Raw genomic sequence first — 27,213 nt, 5'->3', positions numbered from 1 at the left:
CAGGGTAGATTCGGACTTTCCCCGCCCCCAGCTTACTCGTACCCCGCGAGGAGCAGCTAACAGGGCGCTGCGCACTGGAGCGGCATAGCGCTGCGGCTTCGCTTTGCTTTGCACCGGAGTGGCCTGGCACTTCACTTATAAGCGCTTCCCTGCCACATGCTGGGAGCAAGGCGGGGAGGGTCCCGCAGTCCCCACAAGGCGCTGCGGATGGGCGCCTGCTGACGCTAAACCCAGCGATCCAACAAACAAGGAGGAGGAGAGAGGAAAGTCACAGGAATTTGAGGCTGGTCCGCTGCCTCCTTGCTAGACCGTGGCACCGACCCTAAGCCCCCCCCCTCCCCTAGGCGGTGACGCGGGGGCGGAGGGAGGTGACCTGTGTAAAGACTGCAAAGAGGGAGCCGGGTGGACGCTGATTTTCAAGGGTCCCGTTTACACCTCTGCCCAGGATGCTCCAGTTGGCTGTGCGCGTCGCCAGCCTGTTCTCGCCCGGTGCCACCACGACATGTCGTGGCTGCTCCCCGGTGCGCTGGCACCTTGCCCACGCCCATCCCACTGCAGCCACCACTGCTGGAGGAGCGAGGAAAGCTGTGGCTCTCCCAGCGCCTGACGGGCAGGCCAGCCGCCACTGAGCTCTGCAAGGCTGCCCCGCAGATGGTAGCTCCCAAAGGAAAACCTGACATCAGTTCTTTGCTCGGTGGGTGAACCACCGCGTCCTACTTGTCACAGCTGTACATCTCCGCCATGTCATTAAGCCTCAAGCCACCCCTGGGAGCTTGGTAAACAAGTGTCAGCCCCTTTAAATGGGGGGAGCCTGGGTCCCTGAGAAGTGAATCCACTTACCTAAAGTCAGAGTGTAAGAGGCACGAGGAGGGGGGTTCCTGGCTCCCGGTCCCGTAGGCGGGCCCAGCCAGCCCGAACAGGGGATGATGACACACCCGGTGGGCAGTTCTGGTTTCTCTTACAAAGTAGAAACATCGGTGAGCCCCTTTGTACCCCCGAGTTGCAATACAGGTTGGTTGGTTTTCCAAGAGCGAATCACATGGACAGGGCCAGATCCAAAACTCCTTGAAGTCAATAGGAAACTTTCCACTGCCTTCGAGAGCTTTGGATCAGGCCCAATGAAGGAATTCCAAAACTCGAAGGAGTTTTGGGCAAAAGGGTGGGTCCTGAGGATGCCAATACTTCTCCTGTCTTCTCAAAAGGGCAACAGTCCCACACTTTCAACTTCAGACAATAACTTCCTTCCGTCACCCTGCGTGCAAAGCGAACTGGAGAAGTAAACGAGGAGGTGGATTTAACATGTAAACTAGCAATTTAAAACCGCAAGAATTTTAGCAAAATAGACCGGCAGGAGAGGACCCAGGTGTGCAGACACCTTTAATTCTCCGGATTTAAGAAGAAAAGGTTAATGCGGACTCATTGCTCAGCCGGGATTCCTTATTTCAATTCGACATTGTGCTGGTCAGCTGGGTCTATTGGGAAAATTCACACCTAACCTTCGTTTTGGAAGTACCCGCATGCCCTTGCTCCATTCGTCTGAAGACGTGGGTTGTGTCCACGAAAACTCACCATACCATCTACATATTTTTGTTAGTCTCCAAGGTACTGCAGGATGCAGGACCATTATTGTTGTTCTAAATTTTTCCAGCAGCAGGATTAACATTGGCAGTGTGACTCGCGGTCTGCAATCTTGCCGCAAAGTTTTATACACTTATCGGGAGATATTTGTTCACTCTCTCATTTTATGCAGAATCCAACTGTTAAGCAGGTCAGAAGGGTTGTTAGGGGGCTCAGAGGTTTGGGGATTTTTTTCCCCGAGTGCACGAGGAAAGAAAGGAACCTTGTGATCTTAACTCAAAACTCACTAACAACAAGGGGTCCTGTACAGACTAACACATTGATCCTATATCTATATTATCACGAGCTTTCATGGGCAAAACCAACTTCCTCGCATGATTTTTTTAATCTCTTACCCTCGTTTTTAAAGTTACAGACTAACCCGCTACCTCTCAGACGTCAAAACTCACTAGACCGCCCCCATTTAAGACCCCACATTCCCTGCCCCGGCTATAGGAAAATGAAGCCTCCGCTTCGCAGTGCCATATGGCTGCTGACTGGTCCTGAGGTGGAGCAGGAAAGGATAATTCTGGCCTGAGGCCCCTTGGTTGGAGGGGCTGAACTCGCTCAGCCTGGCGGCCTACTGGGACTGCCTGCGCTGGGGTTTTGCAGGCGTGTAGCTCCACTACTGGTACGAGTGACGTTTTGATCCAGCAGGCAGGTCTTGGAATACAGCAAGGTAGAAGCAGTTCCATTCGTGTCAATTACAAACAACCCCTCAATAAAGGCTGGAGGCAGATACGGGCAGTGTCTTCAGCACCTGAGCCAACGAAACAATCCCTGGTTTAAGCAGCAGTAACTTTGACAGCCCACGAAAGCTCATCATCTAATAAACCGTCTTGTTAGTCTTTAAAGTGCTACATTGTCCTGCATTTTGCTTTGACAGCCCTGGGCTAATCAGACACTTAACATTCAGCAGGTATTTGCCTACTGGCTGGGCTGTGACTCGCTCAGCAACTGGCAGGAGGAAGCCCTTACAGGGGTGGGAATTTTTAAATTACTTTTGATTTACCCCGCCTAGGCTCAGGACTGACAGGAAGTGTTCAGCGGAGGAAGAACGGACCACGGGAAGGGACAGCACGAATAGAATCCAGCTGGTTCTAAAAAAAAGCCCCGGTTGAGTTTTTGATCTTTGCAGTCCGGGTTTCGTAGCGCAGTGACTTTTATTCACAGTCAACAGCTGGGGAGGGATGTAGGGGAATGGCTGGACTAGGCAGCTACAGCAGATCGGAGAGGGTGGGAAAATTATATTCACAGCCTTCCACACGGGTGGGTTACAACCTACAGGCCTCCCTTACTTTTTTTTCCTTCGAGTGCACCAAATCCGTGTCATTTCGGTACAAGGCCGTAATTTTTGCAAAATGGCATTTTGCCTGAAACAGAGAAATGCTGGAGGAAGAGAAAGGCAATTAGAATTTAAACAGAGGGCCCTGGTCTGTTACTCACATCTGTTTTAACCTGGTGGGCTGGCATACACACATACTTGCAAGTTGTCTGGGTGACAGCGACATACATTGGAAAGAGATCTCCCTCCATTGGAAATGTGTCAGGAACACACCTACTGGCGTGTTACCTAGTTAAACACCGCCCTATATTTTTCTCTCTATTTGTGGAGAGCAAAAATGGTGTGATGCAGTGGTTCTCCAGGCCGGGACACACTGATCTATGCAGGTTGCCCCTTCCCAACGCACTGGTTTAAGTGAGCCCAATTAGACTGTGTACTAAAGGAAAACGCAGCAAGACGACACACTCACTACTGATCATATTTAGCAGAGATCGGTTTGGAATCAACACGTACAATGCGTGGTCTTAAAGTCGTCTTTCTTTAATGTTACAACCCCCCTAACACTACACATTTCCCGGACCCTACTGTCGTTTTTAATACAACCACGTGTCCAGCCAACAAGTGATATCAAAATTATTAGACTTTTAAACTAGAATCAAACCCTAGTCTGCATAGGGACATAAGAGGGACAAAAGTACAAACAAAGCAACTTTAGGAGCGGGAGGCTACTGGGACCTGAATAAGAAACGCATTTCTGTAGTGCTTAGCTCTGTGGCATGTGAGCAGCGTGGGCTAGGAGGATGTTCTTTCGTCTCAAGTACATGCCTGCGGCAGAGGAGAGACCTAGTATCTATTTCCTGGGGTGAGGTACCAGCCATGTTGGAAGAGTCCTCTGTTTTGGAGTGGCTGGCTGCATGTCGCCTCAGATTGTCTGCCACGGTTTCCCAATGGACTGAATATGCTCCTTGGCTTTCAGCCGTAACGCAGCTATGCTGGTGTTCCTAGGATCCACCTCTTCCAAAGGGAATTTGTCCACAAAATTGGTCCCACACTGGTAGGGGGGTGGAGGCCCCATTGTCCCCAGCGGTTGCAAGGTGTGGCCCATGGGTGGCGGCGAATTCAGGAAAGGTGGCGGGGTATAACTATTGGGGAGGCTTTGGGGGGAAGCCACGAAGCCGGGCAGAGTCTGCAGAGGGGTGCTGTTAGCCATCGGAGGGGTAAGCCAAGACTCCAGCGATAAATTGCTGCTGATTGTGCCCATGGCGGAGGGTTGGGGGGACCGGCTGAAGGAGAGAATAGGGGAGTCCTGCAGCTTCATGGAAGTGACTTCCAGTTTCTCTTGCCGTCTCCATTTGGCTCGCCTGTTCTGGAACCACACCTGAAAACACAGTTTGGGGATTAGCACCGAAAAGGGGGATTCTTATCTTCCTCCTGTCAATTCCAACGCAAAGAGCAAGGGTACGGCTACCCTGCAAGGCATTAAGACAGTCACTCCAGCTACCTCAATTACCTAGCTGAAGCGGAAATAGCTTAATTTGGCTTTAGGTGCTAGCTACTAGGCAGAAAGTCCAAGGAAGAACACTGGTCCCTCCACTTTTCTTACTCCCCATGAAATGAGGGTTACAGGAGTCGGGGGAAGAAGCCCGTTATTACAAAAACATTTTGAAATAAAGGGCTTGCAGTGTAGACGTGCATTCTGTTATTTCAAAAGAGACCAGCGTGTAGACGTCGCCCAAAATGAGTAAGTACAGGAGAACAGTCTACCTGCTGTGCTCCTTTGCTTCTGGGGTTTACCCAACTCTGTAGCTGTGACACTGGCCCACAAAAACGCTAGGGTCCTGAATTAGTTGCGGGAAGGAGGGAGGATGCGATTCCTTGGGTTGAAATAATTTCTTTTAAATCGAGGTCTTTCCAAATTACTTATGGGAAATGGGTTGGCTTGAACTTCATCCAAAGGCAAAAGAGCGAGGAGGAGTGCGGATTCCCCGGGAACCAAAGGAGGCAGAATTGCTTTTTTGCATATATATAATAATTTCTTTGGGGGAAGGGGAGAATACTTTCTGGAGCCAGAAAAATATATCTGAATTCTCCTTTAAAGAGATAGACAAGGCAGAACGCAACACGCAGAAAATAGGACATATAACACACGCGCACATCTATCATGTCTTCTCATTTTCTCTACCTGGGGTGGGGAAACTCGAACTATTTCTGGGGGTTCTCCCGGAATGACCTTCCTAGCCTTCCATGTCGCTTCGTGTGTGGGTGTGGCTTTGTTGGAATATCGTTGCTTTAGTACAGAAAATAGCAATCGGCCATAGCTTTGCTCGATGGAGTTACCCCAATAACTTCTCTAAGGCACCGCGGCACAGAAATCTGTCATTTCCAACTAAGGGAAACAGCCCCGGTTTTCAGCAACGAGTTCGAGCCGGATCCAAAGCTGCTGAAGTTAATACGAGCCTTTCCACTGACAGGAGGAAGGTGGGAGGTTAGATCACCACGGACGCTAATTATGAGCTGTACTCTGGATTTTGCAGTTACTAGTGTTAGCTAAAAGCGGGACACAGCCCAGACAGCTCCTCCGGCTCCGGCTGAAATCAAGCTTGATCTTTTCAAGTGAAAACGCTCAGAGGCAATTTTGTCTCACGCACCCAAGTCAAGTAATTCCCTTGAACCCAGAAACCCAAATCTGGTCTCATTACCACTCGTTGTGATGAAATTAACACCAATTTTCCTTCCAGGCAGCTTTAAACCCCACACAGCTTGGAACCGCTCCCAGATTTTTCACAGATGACTAGTAAATATTGAAAAGCTTTTCAACCATTTTAATGACCCGGGGATTAAAGATAATTCAGCCTTAATTAAAGCAAAACACTCTCCCAGCGCAGCACCACGCGGTGGGAATGAAGGTAAAGGTGAGGGCTCGCAGCGCGCGGGGAATGTTTCCACGTGTCCCGGCAGTGGGGAGGCGGGCGCGGGAGAAATGTTCCTCGTGGGAACACAATCAGGCCGATCGCAATGTCCGATGAATGAAATCCCTCCCCGCGGCGGAGCTCGCGCCGGGCTCGCTTACCTGCACGCGCACTTCGGGCAGGTTGACCTTGACGGCCAGCTCCTCGCGGCTGTACACGTCGGGGTAGTGCGACTTCTCGAAGGCTCGCTCCAGCTCGTGCAGCTGGTAGGTGGTGAAGGTGGTGCGGTTGCGCCGGTGCTTCTTCTTGGGCTGCTCCTCCTCCGCGAGCTTGGCGTCCGGGGCCGGCGGGCTGAGCCGCTCCTGCGGAGGCTGGGGGCAGCCGGGCTCTGGGGCGGGAGGAGGGAGAAGAGAGCGTCAGGCGGGCCCCGGAGCTCGCCGGGACGCACGTGCCCCGCTAACCGGACTCAGCGCCCCCTCCCCGCCCAGCTCCCGGCTCACCTTCGTACTCCTCGGCCCCGCTCTCCTGGCCGGCCGCCGGCTCCCCGGGCAAGCCCCGCTTGTCCGCCTCCTTCAGGGCCTGCGGGCCGGCGGCGGGCGGGAAGGAGCCCAGCAGCCCATCCTCCTTGGGGAAGCCCAGGATGGCCTCGATGCTGTGCAGCCGGGACTGGGGCCCGCCGGGGCTCCTGCCCAGCTGGGCCGAGAGAGAGAAGCTCCCGTCCGCCATACCCAGAGGGGAGCTGGGCAGGTGCATGGAGCCCCCCGCCTGGCTCCCCCGCTCCCCGCCGGGCCGGCCCGCACGGCTGAGGACTCCCAAGGCAACACTCCGCCGAGCTGGGGGGATGCGCCCGCAGGTGCCCTGATGGGGATGAGCCGCCCCCCTGCGCGCACTCTGCGCCCGTAGGCTGCGCTGGGGGTCCGAGCCCGCCTTCCTTCTAGGGGCCTGGCTCCGTGGTCAGGGGCCTCTCCGCGCCGAGTGGCTCGGGCAGGGCTCGCCGGGGAGTTTTAAAGTCCCCTCCGTGCTCGCCGCCGCTGCCGCGTTCGCATTCGCCCGCGGGCTTTGTCTGGCGGGGCTCGCTGTGCCCCTGGGCGCACGGGGCGCTCGGCTCCTCCCCGCCCTGCCAGAGCGGGGGCCGCCCTACGTTTCAGCCCCAGCCTCACAGGGCGAGCGCTTCCAAGGCGGGAGCTCGTCAGAGGCTTGAGCGAGGAGCAATTATCCCACAGTTCGGAGTGACTCTTGAAACCCTCGGCACTGCCAAGGGTTGGGCCATCAGACCCCACCGTGGGGAAGGGCCAGTCGGACAACCAGCGCGTCTTTTAGAAAGTGGATTCCATTGACCAAAGCCAATCACAAAACCCAGGTTAAAATGCAGCGCCCGCCCTAATCCGATGTAGCGAAGTACGCGGTGTTCCTCGAAATCTCATTGTTGCTATCACACAGTTTGAAACAGCTCAGCTGGTTCCCGTTTAATTGTTGGTTTGGGAAGGAATCTATTTATATGCCTTTCCTTTATTTTTAAACCGATTTAAAAATCAGGTCATCTTGCTAGATTCTGACTGATGCGTTCTGGGTTGTCTTTTTTTACCCTAAGATTTTAATTATTTTGCTCCATATTTAGATATTTCTGGTGTAATGTCCTCTGTAAAATGCATCCTTTGCTTCTAAGTATTGGCTTTCTGCTTGTTGGGAAGGAATTGTCTTTTGCTAAATTCCTTGCGCAATAAATGTGCTAATTGTTTTTCTAGTCCCCTTAAAAATCCGTTCTTGCTATTAATGCTAGTGCAGATTTCTGAATAGATTTCCAAAGGTGTGAAAAACGGAGTGAACGAAAATAAGGCGCAAACAAAATATTTGAGATGCTTTTCTCATAGTAAAACAGGGGTTGTTACTCCTGTCACGAAAAGGGGCGTTGTCCCCTGGAAACATCACAACGTCTTCAGATCCTTTCTGATCGCTTGACGCCCCCCCAGTGTGTCCCTTCCCACTGACGCTCCACTCTGATGGAAGCCCTAGGGACTAAGGAAGAAATCAAACTAGCGAGTTCTGGCTTCATGCCTTGACATGCATGCTTGGGGAAGGGGAGAGATTTCGCCGTCCCGCTCGTGGGGTGTCCTACGGATTTATTCGGTGGTGGAGAGGAGAAATTGTGGGAAGAATTCCTCCAGGGGCGTTTGGCCAGCAGCTGGAGTCAGATCAGGGGAAGAAACTCCCTCCTTCACCAGGGCTGTGTCCAGACTCCATGCCTCCGTCGACGGAGGCATGTAGATTAGCCAGCTCGGAAGAGGGAAATGAAGCCGCGATTAAAATAATCGCGGCTTCATTTAAATTTAAATGGCTGCCCCATCTGCCGATCAGCTGTTTGTCGGCAGATCGGGAGAGTCTGGACGCGATGCCCCGACAAAGAAGCCTTTCTTCATCGACACAGGTAAACCTGGTTTCACGAGGCTTACCTGAGTCGATGAAGAAAGGCTTCTTTGTCGGGGCATCGCGTCCAGACTCTCCCGATCTGCCGACAAACAGCTGATCGGCAGATCGGGGCAGCCATTTAAATTTAAATGAAGCCGCGATTATTTTAATCGCGGCTTCATTTCCCTCTTCCGAGCTGGCTAATCTACATGCCTCCGTCGACGGAGGCATGGAGTCTGGACACAGCCCAGGAGAGCTCGCCTGGACATCGGCTGCACATGCAATAGACCCACTAACTCGTTCAGCAACAGTCGGGGTGTTGTGGAGACACGCCTGAGTGTAGGCTGCCAGGCACAGCATGCAGATCACAGCGCCCTCTTTTCTATCGCTGAGAGCTCAGGGGTAGCAGGGGGAACCTTAATAAAATGCCCAAGGGGGCCGTTGAGCCTTTGAGTAGTTAGAATTCTGAAGCTCACCAGAAACCTTTAATTACGTTGACCACAACAATAAAGTAATCCATTAAAAGGCAGAGTTCTTGGTGGGAAGCTGATCTTTTCTCTGGTGATGTGTTAACGGTTGCGATCCAAATGTAGCTAATGTATTTTTTTAAAGCCTAAGTTAGTTTTCTACTAGATGCTGAAATCAAACGATGAAGGGGTTACGTGTTGGGATCACTTATCTATTTCTAAAACTTATTTCCAAATCTAAAAAACGGATCTGTGCATGATTTCTAAAACCAGTGCTAGAGGCTAAAGATGGGTTGTGAATTTCACGAGGTCGGGGAGGACTGTTTCTCTGGCTTGTTAAACTCGACTCCCGTTCGGGAGAGCTGTAGTTTTGTACTGGATGATCACTGAATGGGCCCTAAAGCTAAGAAGAGAGACGGAACAAATTGCAAAATGAACTTTCTTCAGGCCAGGGAAGCCGGTGAAACAATTCATGGTTATACTAACGGAAGGGCCAACGTGTGCCCATCACGTCGGACAGTCAGAGGCGCCTGTCTATTGAAAAGCTTCAGAGGGGTAGCCCACTTAATCTGTAGCAGGAAAAACTAAACAACAAATAGTCTACTAGCACCTTAAAGACTAACAAAACATGTAGATGGTATCATGAACTTTCTGGGCACAACCCACTTCTTCAGATGACCGGAGTGTTGGAAGTCCAGATCCAAGAATAAGTAAGGGGGGAGGGAGGGGAAAAATTGAAAGGGGACGAAGAAAAAACTTGAGTAGATAAGCTTCAGAGGGATAGCGGAGTGAGTTAGTAACAGGAAAAACTTAAAAAACCAACAGTCTAAAAGACTAAATAGTTGCAAGAGGCTGATAAGAACCATTGGTTAGCACTTGGAAAGGAAGATGACCAACACTGTTTAGTCCGAGCTGTGGTGTGTGTGTCTGTCTCTATCTATATATCTGAATGGACATAAAAATCTAAACTGAGAGAGAAAAAACATTGTCTGGTGTATCAGCCCGTGTCCCATTGGAAAATGCACATTTCGGGTTTGTTTCTCCAAGCGCGATTTCCCGCACACTGCGAGAGGGCTTATGGTTTGGTTTCCTCCAAGATAATTCCGTTTAGACCTGCCCGGCTTTCCCGAATCGCTCCAGGTGAGCTTACTCTGTGGTTACGATGTACTGAGAGAAAGCAGGAGAAACTCAGCAGCCGTTGGCAGAGAGGAAAGAGTTGGAGAAGGGACCAGAGAAGTTTAGGCTGGCTTTTGTGCGCAGTATAAAAAGCAAGTCAACACCATTGTGGGGGCATTGGAGGGTACTCAAAGCAATCAGCCGGGGGTCATTGTGATGGTTTAAGCTACATGTGTAGTTCCTAAGAACTCCATTAGAGAAGATGAATGGACTGTGCGATGTCCCTAATTTCTTCTCCTGTGGAGTTGGGTGTTTCTGGCTCAGACCCGCACAAAACGCGCCAGACCCTCCAGAAACCCGGGGCACAAGCTGAGGGATCCCTCTGCATGGTGCAGCTACAAGTACAGCAACAGGAAGCTGCAAATCGCGGGTCAGTTCCCGAGCAGCGAACAAGGGTTCAAATTAGACAAGGAAGAGGGTAGTGCATGTTCTGCAAGAACCGCAGACCGCTGTCCTGTTTTCGTGTCCAACCAGGGCTGCGTCAGTGACAAAGGCCGAGTGAAACAAGAAGATTCCCAAACTATAGTACTCCAGTGTGACCTAACACAAAGCAGGCTAATTCCCCATCCAACTTATAAGGCTCTTTCCTCATGACTAAGGAGCCCCTATTTTATTTCCCTTCGCCTTAGGGGTCCACAGTCTATTCCAAATACCGACATCATACAGTCCTAGAATAACTACCCGATATATGTTGTAAAATGTGAGGGGGAGGAGGGAGGAGTCAGCTAACAACTCCCCTCATAGAAGAGAACTAGCGGCTACTGCACAAACAGGATAAGTTTGTCTTACTTTATTCGCACACACCCCCCTTCAGGCACTTATCACTATCACAGAAGACTAAGGTATGTCTACACAGCAACACTGTTTTGAAATTACTAGGGCTTTTCGGAAATAACTTAGTCCTGGTCTACACAGCACGCAGTAATTTCAAAATGGTATCAAGCTGGAGGACTTCTTACTCCAACTCCTGTAACCCTCAGGCTGTGTCTACACTGGCACCCTTTTCCGGAAAAGGGATGCTAATGAGACACTTTGGAATTGAAAATGCCGCGGGGGATATTTAAATATCCCCCGCGCCATTTGCATGAACATGGCTGCCGCTTTTTTCCGGCTCGGGGTTTTGCCAGAGAAAAGCGCCAGTCTAGACAGGATCTTGCAGAAAATAAGCCCTTTTCTGGAAGATCCCTTATTCCTACTTTCAAGACTTGGCCTTTCAAGTAGGAATAAAGGATCTTCCGGAAAAGGGCTTATTTTCCACAAGATCCCGTCTAGACTGGCGCTTTTCTCCAGCAAAACCCCGAGCCGGAAAAAAGCGGCAGCCATGTTCATGCAAATGCCGCGGGGGATATTTAAATCCCCCACGGCATTTGCAATTCCAAAGTGTCTCATTAGCATCCCTTTTCCGGAAAAGGGTGCCAGTGTAGACACAGCCTCATTGTATGAGGAGTAAGTGAAGTTGTAGGAAGAGTGCTCTATTTTGAAATAAGTACTGGGTAGATGCTCTCTATTTTGAAATAAACTATGTAATTGACATAGCTCAAATTGTGTAGTTTATTTCAAGTTAAGCCCTGCCATGTAGATACACTTTAAGATACACAATTTGCATAGCACAAATTGTGTACCTTATTTAGAGTTTAGGGTGCTCTGTAGCTCAGTAGTGGCCCGTCAATACAGGCGAACTAGGCAGTGGTCTAGGCCCCAAGATAAACAGCCATTGAGGGCTTTGGAGGTGGGGGCGCTGATCCTGTTCTGATCGCACATTTCACCTAGGCTGTGTCTAGACTGCATCCCTTTTCCGTAAAAGGGATGCAAATTAGATACATTGCAATTGCAAATGAAGCGGGGATTTAAATCCCCCCCACTTCATTTGCATAAAAATGTCTGCCGCTTTTTTCTGGCTCGGAGCTTTGCCGGAAAAAAGTGCCAGTCTAGACGCGGATCTTTCGGAAAATAAAGCCTTTTCTGAAAGATCCCTTATTCCTCTTAAAATAAGGAATAAGGGATCTTTCAGAAAAGGCTTTATTTTCCAAAAGATCCACGTCTAGACTGGCGCTTTTTTCCTGCAAAGCTCCGAGCCGGAAAAAAGCGGCAGCCATTTTTATGCAAATGAAGTGGGGGGGATTTAAATCCCCGCTTCATTTGCAATTGCAATGTATCTAATTTGCATCCCTTTTATGGAAAAGGGATGAAGTCTAGACACAGCCCTAGGGCACAAGTTGCCAGCAGCTCATCTAGGGCTGCTCCTGGTATAGCTGTACCCTAAAACTAATATGGATGCAGGGGTACTGACAACCATTGAACCAAGCTATACAGTCTGTATACACTAGCAAAATGCAGGACAATGTAGCACTTTAAAGACTAACAAGATGGTTTATTAGATGATGAGCTTTTGTGGGCCAGACCCACTTCCTCAGATCAAATAGTGGAAGAAAATAGTCACAACCATATACAATTAAAAAAAATGAACACATATGAAAAGGACAAATCACATTTCAGAACAGGAGGCGGATGGGGGGGGGAAGGAAGGTATGTGTCTGTGAATTGATGATATGGGAGGTGAGGAGAGTGGGATGTCTGTGAGCTAATGGTATTAGAGGTGATAATTGGGGAAGCTATCTTGGTAATGGGTAAGATAGTTTGAGTGTTTGTTCATTCCTTCCCGGAGAGTGTCGAATTTTAACATGAATGACAGTTCAGAGGATTCCCTTTTAAGTGAAGATGTAAAAGGTCTAGAACCGTCTTCAAGTCAGGGGGTGCTGAAGCACTCTTCCCACTACAACGCTATTTCCAATACCCATGTATGGTCATGTCTACATTACAGGGAAGATAGAAGCTGCTGCAGTTGATGTTCTGGAGTTCAAATTAGCGGGACTGGTGATGACATGCTAATTCAAACTGAGAGGATGTTCCCTTTGATGTCCATAGTCCTGCCTCTAGAAGGAGTAAAGGAGAGTGTGCTCCCTTCAACTTCCCACAGTGTGGACAGCGCCAAAATTTGAGTTAAAATACTACATATACTACACATAGCTGAAGTTGCATAGCTTAATTTGAATTTATCTCCTAGCGTAGATAAGTTCATAGGTGTATGAAACAGAGTAGAAACACAGACTAAAAATATAGTCAGCAAGTTTAAAACAAACAAGAGGAAGTATTTCTTCACACAAACCACAATCAACATTCGTGGCGAATAGTTCAATTAGCGGGATGGGCAGGAATGGTGTCCCTAGCATCTACCAGAAGCTGGGAATTGGCAACAGGGAATATATCTCTTGGGGCTCATCTATACAGCAGAGCTAAAGCGGAAATAAGCTACACAACTTGAATGAAGTCAATTACATGGTTGAAGTGGAAATAGCTTATTTCAGCTTTTGGTGCTGTATACACAGCAGGAAGTCAAAGAAATGAAAGTCAGGGGAAGAGTGCTCTTACTCCGCCTAAAATGATGGTTACAGCAGTTGGAGCAAGAAATCCTTCAGCTTGACATTATTTTGACATGATGTTGAAATAACTACTTGTAGTGTAGATGCAGACTATGTTATTTTGGAATAATGGCAGTTATTTCAAAATAATACGGCAGCGTAGGGGTAAGTCTAAACTGCAATGTTATTGTGGGATACTTAAGTATGCCAAAATAACTAACCTGTGTCTTCACAACAAGCCTGTTATTTTGGACTTGCTATTCTGATGTTCCTGTAAACCTCATTCTACCAGGGAGGTTTTGGAACAGCACCAAATGGCTAAATAAGCAATTTTGAAACAGCATCAACATAAGATACATAATTTGATAGCACAAATTGCATATCTTAGTTCAAGTTAGGGTGCTGTGTAGACGCACATTCTACCTGCCCTTGATGATTTCCTCTTTTGTTCCTTCCCTCACAGGTACTTGGCACTGGCCACTGTGTTGGCGGACAGGCTACTGGTAGATGGATCTTTGGTCTGATCCAGGATGGCTCTTCTAATGGTGCTCTGGGTAGACAGCACTAAACTGCGAAATACACAAGCAAGCGTCAGTCTGTGTTCTAGTGGAACGTTCATATTCCGGGCCTGTTGCAGGGACTATCCACAGGAGAATCTCACTGTGTTTTTCCTGTCTCTGGCTGGTTCGTTTTATTTGCACGGTAAGTAGCTTTTTTTTTTAAAACAGCAAATTTGGAAAGTTGATCATAGTTGTAGTTCAGCTGCCAGTGTAGCTAGAACGCACGTGCATCATTGCCAGCGGCGCCGGAGAGGCTAGCTATCCCCGGAGGTAGTTTAGGACTGACATGAACTATATGCCTGTTCGGTGCTATTCAGCCCGAATCGGGTGAAGCCTCCAGGTGCTCCCCCAGTAGCAGTGTACCACGTGGGCTTCTCCCGTAGGGGAGTACGGCTGCGATCAGACAGACCCGGGCCCGTCGCTCGCAGCGACTTCTCCTGCGCAGGCGGGGCGGCGAGTTTCATGCCGCAAAGCTATATTAATGCAATCCTTCTTTACTTGTTTTTCAATTAGCCTAATTGAATTCGGATTGCTTAAAAGCGGGCCCCAGAGACGTTTATCTTGATGGGATGACGGCTCTGAGCCCCAGCGATCCTATTAGCGGTAAGAATGCAAATCCCAGGTAGCGCCCCTCCAGCAGCAGCAGCCGCCGCGCCCATGTGACAGAGCCCGACTAATCTGCCTTCTTTCCGGTGGGCCCCGCCCGCGATCCGCCCCCCCCGCTGCTGGAAATGGCCTGGGAGGGGCAGGACGCCGAGACAGGGCGGCCCTTCTAGCGCATGAGTGGTGCAGCGATCGACGCGCCGCGAATCGGGGCCAGGCTTCCATTCAGGGCTCTGCCCCAGCTGGCCGCCTTCCTGACCCAGGGCAAGGGGCCGGTGAGTCGCGGTACGGCTTGGGTGCTCCCGCGGCAGCCGCTGGGACTTGCTCCTGCTCAGGCTCCAGGGGGTCCTGCTGCCCGGCAAGTGCAGTTCACAGGCCAGGGGAGGGAGGTCGCTGCAGTGCACAGCCCGTGGGTGGCAGCCCTCAGCACCAGAGGCTGGTTAGGACCTTAACCTGCGCTCCGTTTGTCACCTTTCTCCCACGGGGAGGTCACTACCTACGCCCAGAGTGGATGAATTGCTTGCGCAGCGGGCTCGGAGCCTCTGTCCTAACACGACTGCTGTCCAGATGTTCGGATTTCTGTGGTAGTGCACGTTTGGAGGGGTTAACAAAAGAGTCAGAACCCCCTTACCCCACTCGGGAAAGACCAAGCTTTACTTGGAAACGGCCCGCCCGTGGCACACCATTCAAGGTGAGATCTAGCTAATTAAGATGACAGTTTAAGGCGACAATGCATTTCAAGTGGAACCTGCCAACTGGAAAACAAAACACATAATAGCCCACTATGGAACCAAATCAAATCCAAACCAAGTACCTTGTGATGTTTCACCCCTAATGCAAACAAACCAAACATGTCACTGCAGACTGCTAGTTCTTCGGGGTGGGGGGCAGGTTTGCTACCTAGCTGAGGCTTAGAAGTACTTCCCCACTATAAATATGAAATAGTCATCATTCTCTGAAAATGTAACGGGGGAGGGGAAGCAGAGATGAGTGGCAGGAGGATCAGCCTTAACCACGCCTCCCACAAGGCTGAGTTTTAGTGAGGAGGAATAGAGAGAGTCTCATTTGCTAAGGGCCACCTCAGCAAAGCTCAGAAACCTGCTGCTCCATGGTGAAGTGGCAGACATGGGGGTCTTAGTCTACAACACTGACCATTTTCTCCTACTTTTTCCTCTAGCACCTCTGTAGTGCCATTAATGGGGCTATTATTGCAGAGCAGCCCCCACAGCTGGGTTTTAAACACTGTCATCCATACAGGCTCAGAACAGGTCTAAGCCTGAGTGGTGGTACTGGCTGGAAATTAGCCCCCTGATTCATGTAGGTAGAAGGGTTGAGCTCTGCCTGCAAAACCAATTCTGTTCAGAGCTCTGCCATTGGACCTTGGCAAAGTCACTTCTGTGCCTCAGTTTCTTCATCTGTAAAATAGGGATATTGCTGATGCTTCTCTCCTTTGTAAGGCACTTTGCAATCCCCAGATGAAAAGCACTATTTAAGGAGATAAGTGGTATTACTGTTCAGGACTTGGTCAGTTTTTATTGGTCAGGTATCAAATTGTCTGATGGGGAGTCTACCATTGCATCTACATAACAGGGCTTAACTCGAAATAAACTATGCACATTGAGCTATGTCAATTGCATAGCTTATTTCAAAATAACTTATTTAGAAATTGGGAGTGTCTTCATAGTACTTATTTTGAAATAGAGCACTCTTCCTCTGACATCCCTTACTCCTCATACAATGTGCATTACAGGAGTCGGAGTAAGACATCCTCCAGCCTGACAGTATTTCAACATTTCGAAATAACTGTCAGTTGTGTAGACACAGACTAAGTTATTTCAAAATAACACTAGTTATTTTGAAATAATGTTGCTGTGTAGACCTACCCTAGCAGTTTAAGACATTGATTCTTAAAATATTTACATGTATATTTAACAATTTCTTGCCAGTAGCCGATGGACCTAATCTTCCTTTTCAATATTGGGGCAAATAATTTTTCAATATATGACTTGTGCATTTTAAAAAAAACCCTCAGTTCCTCAGCAGCTCCTCTACATCATATTTATTTGTCTATGCTGTTGAAGAAAATTAATTTTTGAAAAGGTGAACCCTTTATAACTAGCAGAGCATAAAGCCATCTTTTAAAGTGACAAACAATGGGTCAGATGGCAGGAAGGATTTTCTATTCAAGTCCATTGCTTTTCATTCTCTTCTGGCTGATGCTGTCAGATTTTTGCAACCCTAAACCCTAATGGGAATCTCACTGTCTTTCTCCATATCGTGCAAGGTGTTTGCATTCCGGTTTTCAATATACAGCACCAAGTCTCTTCAACAAAGTTACATCTGTTTCATATACATTTTCAAAACCAGTTTTCAATACATTTATTCCCAGAGGAACTGATCACCTACATATTCCAGTGTGTAGGCGGAATGGGGGGGGGGGAAGACTGAGGGAGAAGGGAGAAATCAAGCCACTTGCTTAGACGCCTAACCATAGATCTAGGACAGTACTGAATATTAGTCATTCAAGTTTCAAAACTTGTGTGTTTGTTTTAAGTCCAGGCTTGTCTTTAGAAATGATGCACAAAATTATCCGATCACTTTCAAAAGGCATTTTAGTTCACTCCACTCTTGTTAATATCAGCCCAGGTTTCTGACAACACTCATTTGCTTTGAAGTTGTTATATAACTGCTCCCCCCATATCTTGGCAAATATGAAGGTTGCACAGCTCAGCCATATATTATAAAAGACATTACTTTTTAGTAATGAGGGCAGAGTGCACAGTTTTTTCCATCAGTGACTTCTATAATTACACTTAAAATCTATTGGCTTCATTCAATCCTTAATTTGCATGGAATCTCATTACATTCAGCATCACCACGCAAGTGATTACTTTCTCCTTTGACCCTTTAAACGGTGAAAATGCTGATCCTGTATGTACTGGTGAATTTAATTAGCCACTTGAAACTACCAGATGCTTTCAATGAGCTTTTCAAGATGTTCCTGTCACATTTTAATTCAAAGGTCGGAAGCTTCAGATTTGTTTGCGGTGCTGTTTTTAGGTAATCTGCAATAACCAGGGCTACACATATAGTGTTCACAAGTTCATACAGAGCCGCTCCAATTGCATCACAGTGCATTAAGAAAAAAACCCAACAACACACAGAACTGGATAATGGTGAAGTTAGATCTGTAGATCCATGTAACTTTCTTATCACTAATATCTTGAGCCAATGATCACAACAAGTGGAACTTCTTTTTTATTAAGGTGATTCTGAATTAAAACTAAATGGCTTGATGCAACACTCGAGAGTATGTTGGCCAAGAGCTGTGAATACATTGTCAATGTGGCAAAGAAAATAAAAGCGAAATTGTAGGCTGCCAGGTTTTTGCAAGATAGAAAGAAAAAAAAACCTTCCTGGCCAAAAAACAGGAGTCTCAAGAAAAAAATCACTTAAGCCTTCATTCGGACCCTGATTCTGCTCACATACATGCATGTGCTCAACATTACTGCCATGAGTAGTCCATTGACTTCAGCAAGACTACTTGTAGAAGTGCAGCAAAGAACATGGTGAGAATTAGGGGACAATCAGCGTTCACACCCTTCATGTAGTCTTCCAAGCCAAATACGAATGGACTTTGCTTACTTGTAAAATCAATAGATTTTTTTTTGGGGGGGGAGGGGCGGGAGAATCAGGCTTTTAAAAAAAAAGGTACAAGTCCATTTTCCCCCACCCCTTAATATCACATAGTAAACATAAGAGATCCATATTCACATGTCTGTCAACCTAGGCATTGCAAGGGCCAAACCTAGGCATTACAGACAGAGCTAATTTGGTGGAAATAGTTTGATTTGGCACCACCTGTTGTGTATTTTTTAATCACACCCTAATAAACACCCACACACTTACGCCCCAGTGTTCAAACACCCTGCATTTCACACACAAATATTGCACAATTTTGGCATTAAATGGACTAGGCCACTTGTAAGGAATTAAAAATAATTAGATGTATAATCAACCCCCTTCAGGCACCCATCACTATCACAGAAGATTAAGTATAGTAGTGGAAGAAAAGATACAGTAAAAAGGTAGATTTACCAGTCATTAGCTTACTGTAATTTTTATAAATAGAGTAGCTTCCAATTTATGGAGAGCTCCAAACAGCATCCATCACACAGCCTAAGGACCCTGCACCCATTCCTTCACCAAGGGATTACTTACTCCTTGGTATTATTTCATCTTAGCAGTGCAAGTATAAATACTGCATGAAGTTGGTATACAGGTTCAACCTCTCTTGTCCAGGACTCACTGGTCCGACAACATTAAAGGAAGGGCAGGGGAGCGCTCCACTGCCCCCACTGGATTGGAACCCCCCTTCCCTCTGAGGCTGGGCTGGAGCATTCCCCCCCCCCCACACACACACACACAGCTACAGACTGGGCTGCTCTGGGTGCCTGGTCTGAGCAGCCCCTACCCGTGGTGTAAGAGGAGCTGCTCTAATCTCTACTAGTTAAATGGAACCAGTAAGGCTAACCAGTTAACCATTCACATCCCCAGAAGGAGCTCTGGGCTGGGACCAAGGAGTTTGGAGGGTGGGATGGAGGATTAAACCTGGGACATGGATGCAGGGAGGGGGTTGGGATGCAGGCCCTGGGCAGTGATTTCCTCCTGAAGCAGCTCCTGGAAGCAGCAGCAGGTCTCCTCTCTGCACTGTCCTATCTGCATGTATTGCCCCTGAAGCTCTGATTGGCCATGGTTCCTAGCCAATGGGAGTGGGAGGGGCAGTACACAGAGCCCTCTGGCTGCCTCTCTGTATTGGAGCTAGAGGAGAGATATGCTGATGCTTCCAGGCACTGCGTGGAGCAGAGCAAGCCCAAGACCTTGCTCACCAGTGGAAACTCAATGGCTGTCCTCAGGATCTAATTCCCCCCACCTCTTGGTACAGCATCTCCACCTTATCACTGTCCTGCTCCTGATGTCCTGCAAAGGAGGGGCCAGTGCTGTGAAAGGAGCTGACTCCATTTTTCTGTGGGAGGCCCACCTGTGAAGGGGTCCTTTCAGCAAGGAGATCTTGGCATGATGAGGCAACTCTGGGTACAGCAAATTGTTGCAAGTTCCACCAAAGATTCCCACTGGGATCACTGGGAGTTGTGCTGCACCCCATGCCCCCTATTCTGTAAAAAGAATCATGCAAATGGACCCCTTCCTTCAGTGAGCCTCACTATGGAATCAGTCTGTGTGGACTGCTGTATGGCAGGAGTCAGTCTGTGTGGTTCTCCTTCAAGGATCAGGGCTCCTGTTTGTAAGTAGGTTATGGGGTAAGATTGGTTTTAACTATTAAGTTCCAGGATTGGGTTGTATTTGACAGCTAGATAAGCCCTAAGGAAGCAGGATTTGGTCTTTAAAGAACACAGACTAGGAATGTTAAAATGGGTTTAGATAAATAAATACTGACATTTTCTTTTTTTCAGTCTCCTGGACCACTTCTCCACAGCCCCAGCTTTTACCAACACCTTACCTTTAGCTGAGGGCTTTTCTAGTAGCCGGTCAGCTCTTCCTTGCTCCCTCAGTCCCTATTAGCACTGAGCTGTCCATTATGCTAGTCTTCCCTTTGCCAGTCAGAGCCCAGTGGCACTCTTCTAGCTCCAGCAACTGCCTGTCTCTAGCTCTGAAGTGCCTTTTCATAGTGCACTCTGTGATCTGATTGGCTGTGTCTCATGAAGCCTCTCTAGATCACTTGGAGGACCACTCCACTGCTCCACATTGGAGGAATGTGGCAGGACATTAAGGCCTCCAGCAGGAGGTACATGGGCCTAGTTCACCACATTGCACATCTTCCTTTCTACATGGCTGCTAGATTTTTAACTTTCACATTGAGAGGCCCAAGTGACAGTTTAAACATGCTAAATGAAGGGTGACACAGCTAGCATGATAGCACCCCCTTCAGTAGCCACAGTGGGTATAAGCCAAAGTACTTAAATCTGCAACACTTATTCCCAACAGCTTTATTATCTGTGTAGGGTTAAACATGGTAAACTTTCTATCAGAAGGATGTATCTGTATTTTGAGAGACTTTGAACTTTCTGGGTTTAGTCTTTTCTCGTATTTCTAATGGACATCTTTTAATCTTCTCTTATGTTTCTAATACTTCACTGTATGACACCTAGAAACCTTAAAGGGTCTTTTTCTGTATTTGGAGTGGGATTGAGATACATGAAAGAACCACATCTAGACTGCTTGCTTGTTCAAAAAAACCTCTTTCAAAAAAGCAATCAGAAGAAGATATGCAAATTCCCACCAAATTTGCATATCTTCTTTCGAAAGTAAAACATAGTCTAGATGTGCCCACTCAGGGAGAGTTGGTGTAAAAGCAGTACTATAGCTGGCAGCTTGAACTACAATTACTTTAAGGGGACCGTCTGAAAGTGGGGCTATAGTTGTATACATGATGCTCACAATAATAGACTGGACATAACATTGTGAATCTCTGTCATCTCCCATAAATCCATCCCTGACATGCCAATGTTTTCTAACTACTCAGCAGCCAGGACTGATGTGTTACATACATAAGTATTGCTAGATTTTTTGCTGAAATCTCTAAATAACCTTAACTAATATATAAGCATATTTCCCAAAGCAAGTACCAAGAAATAAACAACACATTTTTAGTAAAGATTTTCCCCATTACACAGAAAAAGCTCACCAGTTTGAAATGGCAAGACATGGTTGTGGTAGGAAATAAAAGATACACAAATATATACTATTTGAATATGGTCCCCCAAATGAATACAAAAATGCCTCTTGATATTATATATAACGAACATTTAAAGCCATATAGTGCTCTCAATCCTTTTGTACAACTGGAGTTACACTGTGGATAGGGGACAGAAGTACAGTAGCCCTTGATGACATGATAAACTTGTAAAAGTTTTGGATTAACTTATCCAGTGTATTTTTTCCTATGTTGAAATTCCCATCCAGCACACACCATACGATCCATCATCTATAGCCAAGCCCTTCGATACAACCGCATCTGCTCTAATCCCACAGACAGAGACCAGAAACTTCAGGATCTCTACCAAGCATTTATAAACCTCAGCTACCCACCTGGAGAAATAAAAAAGCAAATTGAAAGAGCCAAACGAATACCTAGAAACCATCTACTACAAGACAGACCCAAGAAAACCAACAATAGAACACCACTTGTCATCACCTACAGCTCCCAACTTATACCTGTCCAACACATTATCAATAGATTACAGCCTATACTGGAACAAGACACTAAACTCCAAGAAGCTCTGGGAGACAGACCCATAGTCTCCTATAGACAACCACCTAACCTCAAGATGATTCTTACCAACAACCACAGGACATACCACACTAATACCAACCCTGGTACTTTCCCTTGCAACAAACCCCGCTGCCAGCTTTGTCCACATATTCACTCTGCTGACACCATTATTGGGCCTAACCAAGTGAGTTATAAGATCAAGAATACATATTCCTGCACCTCCAGAAATATAATCTATGCTATCATGTGCCGAAAGTGTCCGTCTGCTATGTACATTGGACAAACGTCTCAGACACTTCGCCAAAGAATCAATGCCCACAAAACAGACATTAGACAGGATCACAAAGAAAAAACAGTTGCTTGTCATTTCAACCAGAAAGGACACAGTCTCAATGACCTGCTAACCTGCATCCTACTTCAGAAGACATTCAAATCTGCACTTGAAAGGGAATCCTCTGAACTGGCATTCATGCTAAAATTCCACACTCTCCGCAGGGGAATTAACAAAGACTCCAACTATCTTACCCATTACAAAGATAGCTTCCCCAATTATCACCTCTAATACTATTAACTCACAGACATTTCCCCTTCCCCACCTCTAATATCATTAACTCACTGGCATTCACCTTCCTTCCCCCCCCCCCATCTCCCTTCTGTTCTGTAATGTGATTTGTCCTTTTCATGTGTGTTCATTTTTTTTTTAATTATATCCTTTGGTATATATGGTTGTGACTATTTTCTTCCATTATTTGATCTGAGGAAGTGGGTCTGGCCCACAAAAGCTCATCATCTAATAAACCATCTTGTTAGTCTTTAAAGTGCTACATAGTCCTGTATTTTGTTTCAGCTACACCAGACTAACACGGCTACATCTCTATCACTATTCTACCTGTCTAAGGTACTGCTTGAGCACCATATTGGAAACCTTGCAGGCTAAATGCAGGCACTGATGTAACACCTAAGTCAAAGCCTTGATGCTGCTAACAAGATGGAGGGTCGGAGTGAATGGAGAATTTATTACATTTAATCAACCCATCCGTAGGAATTGATCCTACTCCCACTTACATGAATGGAAAACTCCCATTGACCTGAATGGTGCAAGATCAACCCCATCAATGTGTTGGTTTTTCTTTCTTACATACAAGGAATAAGTAAAGTGTCAGCAACCATGCACATGAATGTTTTCTGGGTCAACAAAATGTTGTGCACTGTGTTCATAAAACTAGTGAAATACATTTTTATTACATCTATTCAAGTAGTGGGTTGGAATAAAGAGGGAATAACTTCGTATTCCAAAAGGATGGCTGCTCTCTTAAATTGAGCAAAATGTACATTTTGTGAAAGGAAAACTTTATAAAATTAATGCTTAGAATCAATATAAATGTCTCTTCAATGCTTTTAACTGCCCAAAAACCCCACCCCAACCCATTGTGTTTAAATCAAGAAAAACATTGCAATCCAGTCATTGCAGCACCAAATCCTGAAAGTGAAACTTGCTTCTTTGATATTCATTGTCCAAGCCAAGACATGCAACAGCTAAAGAGAGCATCAACAAAGAGAGGAATACTAGATTTTAAAAGCTCCTTCACATTTGGTACCCACAGTGTAATTAGTAACATAGGAAAATAAATGTGTTTACCAGACCTTAAGTCGACGGACTCCTTTTAAATGTTCGATAATAGAGAGGCAGGTGTTTCCCTTTTTCCACCACTGGACTCTGAGGCTATGTCTACACTGCAACGCTATTTTGGAATACCGGAGTATTCCAAAATAGCTATCCTGCATCTTCACAGCAAGCCCATTATTTTGAAATGTAACAGACTTGCTATTCAGATGTGCCTGTAAACCTCATTCTACGAGGAGTAAGGGACATTTCGGAGTAGTGGGTATTTCAAAATTTGGCGCTGTGTAGACAGCACCAAATTACAAAATAAGTTATTTTGAAATAAGATATGCAATTTGAGTGCAGTGTAAACGCATCTTGAGAATGCCCAGCTATTTCCACACTATACTCATCCTCTGAAGGTCCCATTTCAAAGCAATACCACTTTATTTCTGAAGAGAATCTAATAGGAATTCCTTTGCACCTTCTCAACAAAGCTCCTTCACTCTCTAATTCCACAGTGGCCAGTTTTAACTCAAAACCTCCCACCCATTAGTCCAATATTAAAGGTGGAAGATGTTGGGAAGAAGTAATTAATATGGAAGGACTGGGGGCAGGGCTGTTGAACACTTAAATGCGCGTCATATCTAAAATCCACTGTAGAGCTGTCTTTTGCCATTTCAAGGAAAATAAGTGAGATCAATCTGTGTGTTCACAATGAAAAAATGGCCATATTTTAATGCATTTGTTCATCCTAAATTAATCTTGGAGCGGGGAGGGGAGAGAGAGAGCAATTCCTCAAAGAGCATTAATCCAAGTACACACATTGTAGAATATTTGTCAATTTCACTCCTGGTCTATCTTTTCAAATGCTTACAGCCATGTTACTGCCATATTGAGTATCAAAAAGTGTACTCTTACTCTAAAGCTCCAGAAAAGTTTTATTATCCCGCTGGAGAACTCCAGCACAGAAAGAATATATGGTTTGCCTAAGGCCAGAAGTCTGTGACAGAACCAGGCCCCGAATCTGATCTCAATTTCCAGTCCATTGCCATAACCACAAGACTGTACTTTGTACTAGTTCACAACAAGAGTAATCTCAAAGTCCCTAATTCATGTCCCTTATTATAGGCTCTTTCAGAAAAAAAATGCTTTATGTCTACCAGACGCTGAGAGGGCTAACCTTGTGGTCCACAACCAGCCATTAGCAAATGATCCCAAATTATGCCTCCCTGTTACTAAGCCAGGAGGGGCTGTGCCCAGCTTGTCTCAGCCAGAAGCTGGTTGTTGCATGTGAGAGAACTTCTGAGATGAAAAAGGCTCTCTCAATCAAATTATAATGTACAATAGCCTAGTGTTCACTTGATTACAGGACAAAATCCCAAAATTCTTGTGGGAGCAAATTTACTATGGTCACTCCCATTTTATACCAGGGTATGTAAAAGGAAAATTCAGGCTCTTAGCATTTCCTCAGGCAAATCTCTGGTTGACATTGATGAAAGGTTTGCTTGATTCAAGACTAAAACCTATGGGCCCGATTCTGCTGTCACAGTAGTGTAAATAAGAAACAAGCCAATGGAATTCTTCAGAATTGACACTGGTATAGCTGATCAGAATCTTACCTTTAGTAAGGAAGTCAGGATTTAGCCCGCTTATACATATCTTTCAAACTGCAGGTCAGAAATACTCAAGTGTCATACAATTGCACTGGGGCTTCTTTCCTGGTCTCACTATTTCTTTGTTCTGAGGCTTATAAAATAGCACATTTCATGAGACATAAAATATATTCTATTGTGGCTAATAACTGTAACTCAGAGTTACAGAAAAGCATGAGAAATATATATAGAGAGAAAACAGCAGCAGAAAAAAAATAAAGCTATTATTCAAGATGTGCAATTCCCAGACTTCAATCAGCTTCATTGCTAACACATCACATATGTATACAGTATTAGATGCACAACAAAGGTGATTGCAGGAGTATATAAGGAGACAGCATGAGTTAAAAATTCTTGTGTGTCACTTCTGGAGATCCAGGATCTGATCATTAAAATACTGTATTTTGCACTGTGGTGGTATCTTTCACACAGAGAATAAGTATTAAATTAAATGAATTTGGTGGTCTCAGTTTAGTTTATGCTGGTCATTTGTCAGCATCAGAAACCCACACCATTTGGCACACATGGTAGTCCACGAGGGCTTCCATTAGTGTAATAGTGGGTTGTGGTGTTCAGGATTTAGGAACAATTTAAGTAATTTGGAGAACTTTTAATTATTTATTCTTGGCTCCACCTATATTTGACTTATCACAAAAATCACTATATTCATTCAAAACTGCGTGAGTGTGCAGCATCTCTGGCAAGTTCTAAATCTATAGAGCATTTGTCCTGAGATGTGGTGTTATAAATGTCAAGATTCTTCAATGTTTAGAGTAGATCTTGTCAAAAAAGAAAAATCTAGTTTTGCAAAATGTACCGAAGTTTCAACTAGGGATGTAAAATCTCAGTTAATCAGTTTTGTTTATAACTGGTTAATCATAATGTTTAATCGGTTAACCCAATTAAATAGGTGTGGGGAGAGAGTGGCTTCTTTGCCATAGGTGGGGACTGCTCTGGTATGCCTGGCCACGGGGGCTCCTTCAAACCATTGGTTAACCATAACCGGTAAACACCGGGTAAAGGTGATGCTTACCGGTTCACCATTCTCATCCCTAGTTTCAACATTGATTTTATTATTTTCAGGAAAAAAAAGTAAATGAAAAGTGGGTCAATTTCAAACACAAAAACAAAAATAAAGTGGTTATATAAATTCTTCATTTACCAAAGATCCAATTTCTGGTTAAACATTAACAACATTCTAATAAGCTTTTTTATGTTTACCATACATTTTTTGGGGGAAAAGGCAGCATATTTGCAAAAAATAATGTGACTTTTTTCATGAAAAATGTTATTTTTGAAACTGTTTCCCTGGAAAACGTTGCTTGAGAAATGCTGACAGGCTCTATATTAGTGCTATTTAAGCAGGTACATCACTTACACTGATTTAAATTTACAAGTCTCTCTCTCTCTCTCTCTCATATGTACATATACTGCTTTGGAACTATATGGTAGTCCATCAATTGTACTTGTACCATGTAGCAGCTCCAATGATAGAGTATTAAATTAATATGGTTCACAAAACCTCTTAAACCCTAGTTTCTCTTTTACATGACACAACATTTCTGTTCAGCTGCTTGCTTTATTTCAGTGAACGTGGCTTGAGCTTTTTCTTTAATAGTGTCTATATCCATATTTTGAATGTTCTGTAACTGTCCAAGGATTGACTCCTTGTCTTCTTCTTCTACTTGATCTTCTGCCACCATTTTCTGAAGGTCTTCTGGTAAATCCACATCATCTCCAGCCATTTGAATCTGGTTCTCATCCATTTCACTCTGTGAGGAAAAACATAGTACATTCCATTATGACAGCACACTCCCTTTGCTAATATATAATTGATCTATCAGAAATTCCATTGACTTCAGAGGGAATAGAAGCAAACCATTCAGAACTCCAATCAAGATTTTTAGACCCAAGTGAGTTTGGGTGCCCACCCTGAGAAACCATGAAATGGCCTGATTTTCAGAAAGCGATGAGCACATGTCCTCTGAAAAATCAGATCCCTTTAAAGTGTCGCAAATAGCACAATAATAAACTGAGGCACTTACTTGACACTTTCGAAAATCTTGGCCATAGCTATTAACAGTGGTAACAAGTTGCTACTCTGATTGTATATAAACGAACAACAACAGATTGCAACTCCCAGAGCTAATCTGCAATTAACTCACTTTAGGAATCTTATTCTTTCAGATGCGACTTACCGATGACATGCAGCAATATTTTCT

At 45.8% G+C, this 27,213-nt stretch overlaps 2 protein-coding genes across 2 annotated transcripts in view; both read right to left on the bottom strand.

Moving 5' to 3' along the window:
- Positions 1 to 2,908: 2,908 nt before the first annotated feature.
- RAX (retina and anterior neural fold homeobox) lies at positions 2,909 to 7,066 on the bottom strand. The gene is made up of 3 exons (XM_014570204.3): positions 6,312 to 7,066; positions 5,973 to 6,199; positions 2,909 to 4,280 (listed from the first exon to the last, which is right to left on the bottom strand). Exons 1-3 carry the CDS (start codon positions 6,562 to 6,564, stop codon positions 3,825 to 3,827), a joined length of 936 nt encoding a protein of 311 aa, XP_014425690.1. The 5' UTR covers positions 6,565 to 7,066; the 3' UTR covers positions 2,909 to 3,824.
- A 15,898-nt stretch (positions 7,067 to 22,964) lies between these two features.
- Positions 22,965 to 27,213, bottom strand: part of CPLX4 (complexin 4) — a 37,801-nt gene continuing 33,552 nt past the window's right edge. The window contains exon 3 of the mRNA XM_006116528.4: positions 22,965 to 26,763. Coding sequence (XP_006116590.1) covers positions 26,536 to 26,763 — 228 coding nt within the window. The 3' untranslated portion in view covers positions 22,965 to 26,535. The remainder of the gene's footprint in view (positions 26,764 to 27,213) is intronic.

This window comes from Pelodiscus sinensis, chromosome 6 (assembly GCF_049634645.1).
Source record: "Pelodiscus sinensis isolate JC-2024 chromosome 6, ASM4963464v1, whole genome shotgun sequence".
In the NCBI taxonomy this organism is placed as follows: Eukaryota; Metazoa; Chordata; order Testudines; family Trionychidae; genus Pelodiscus; species Pelodiscus sinensis.
The sequence above is the reverse complement of the archived record's forward strand: the minus strand, read 5'-3'. Positions and strand labels throughout refer to the sequence as shown.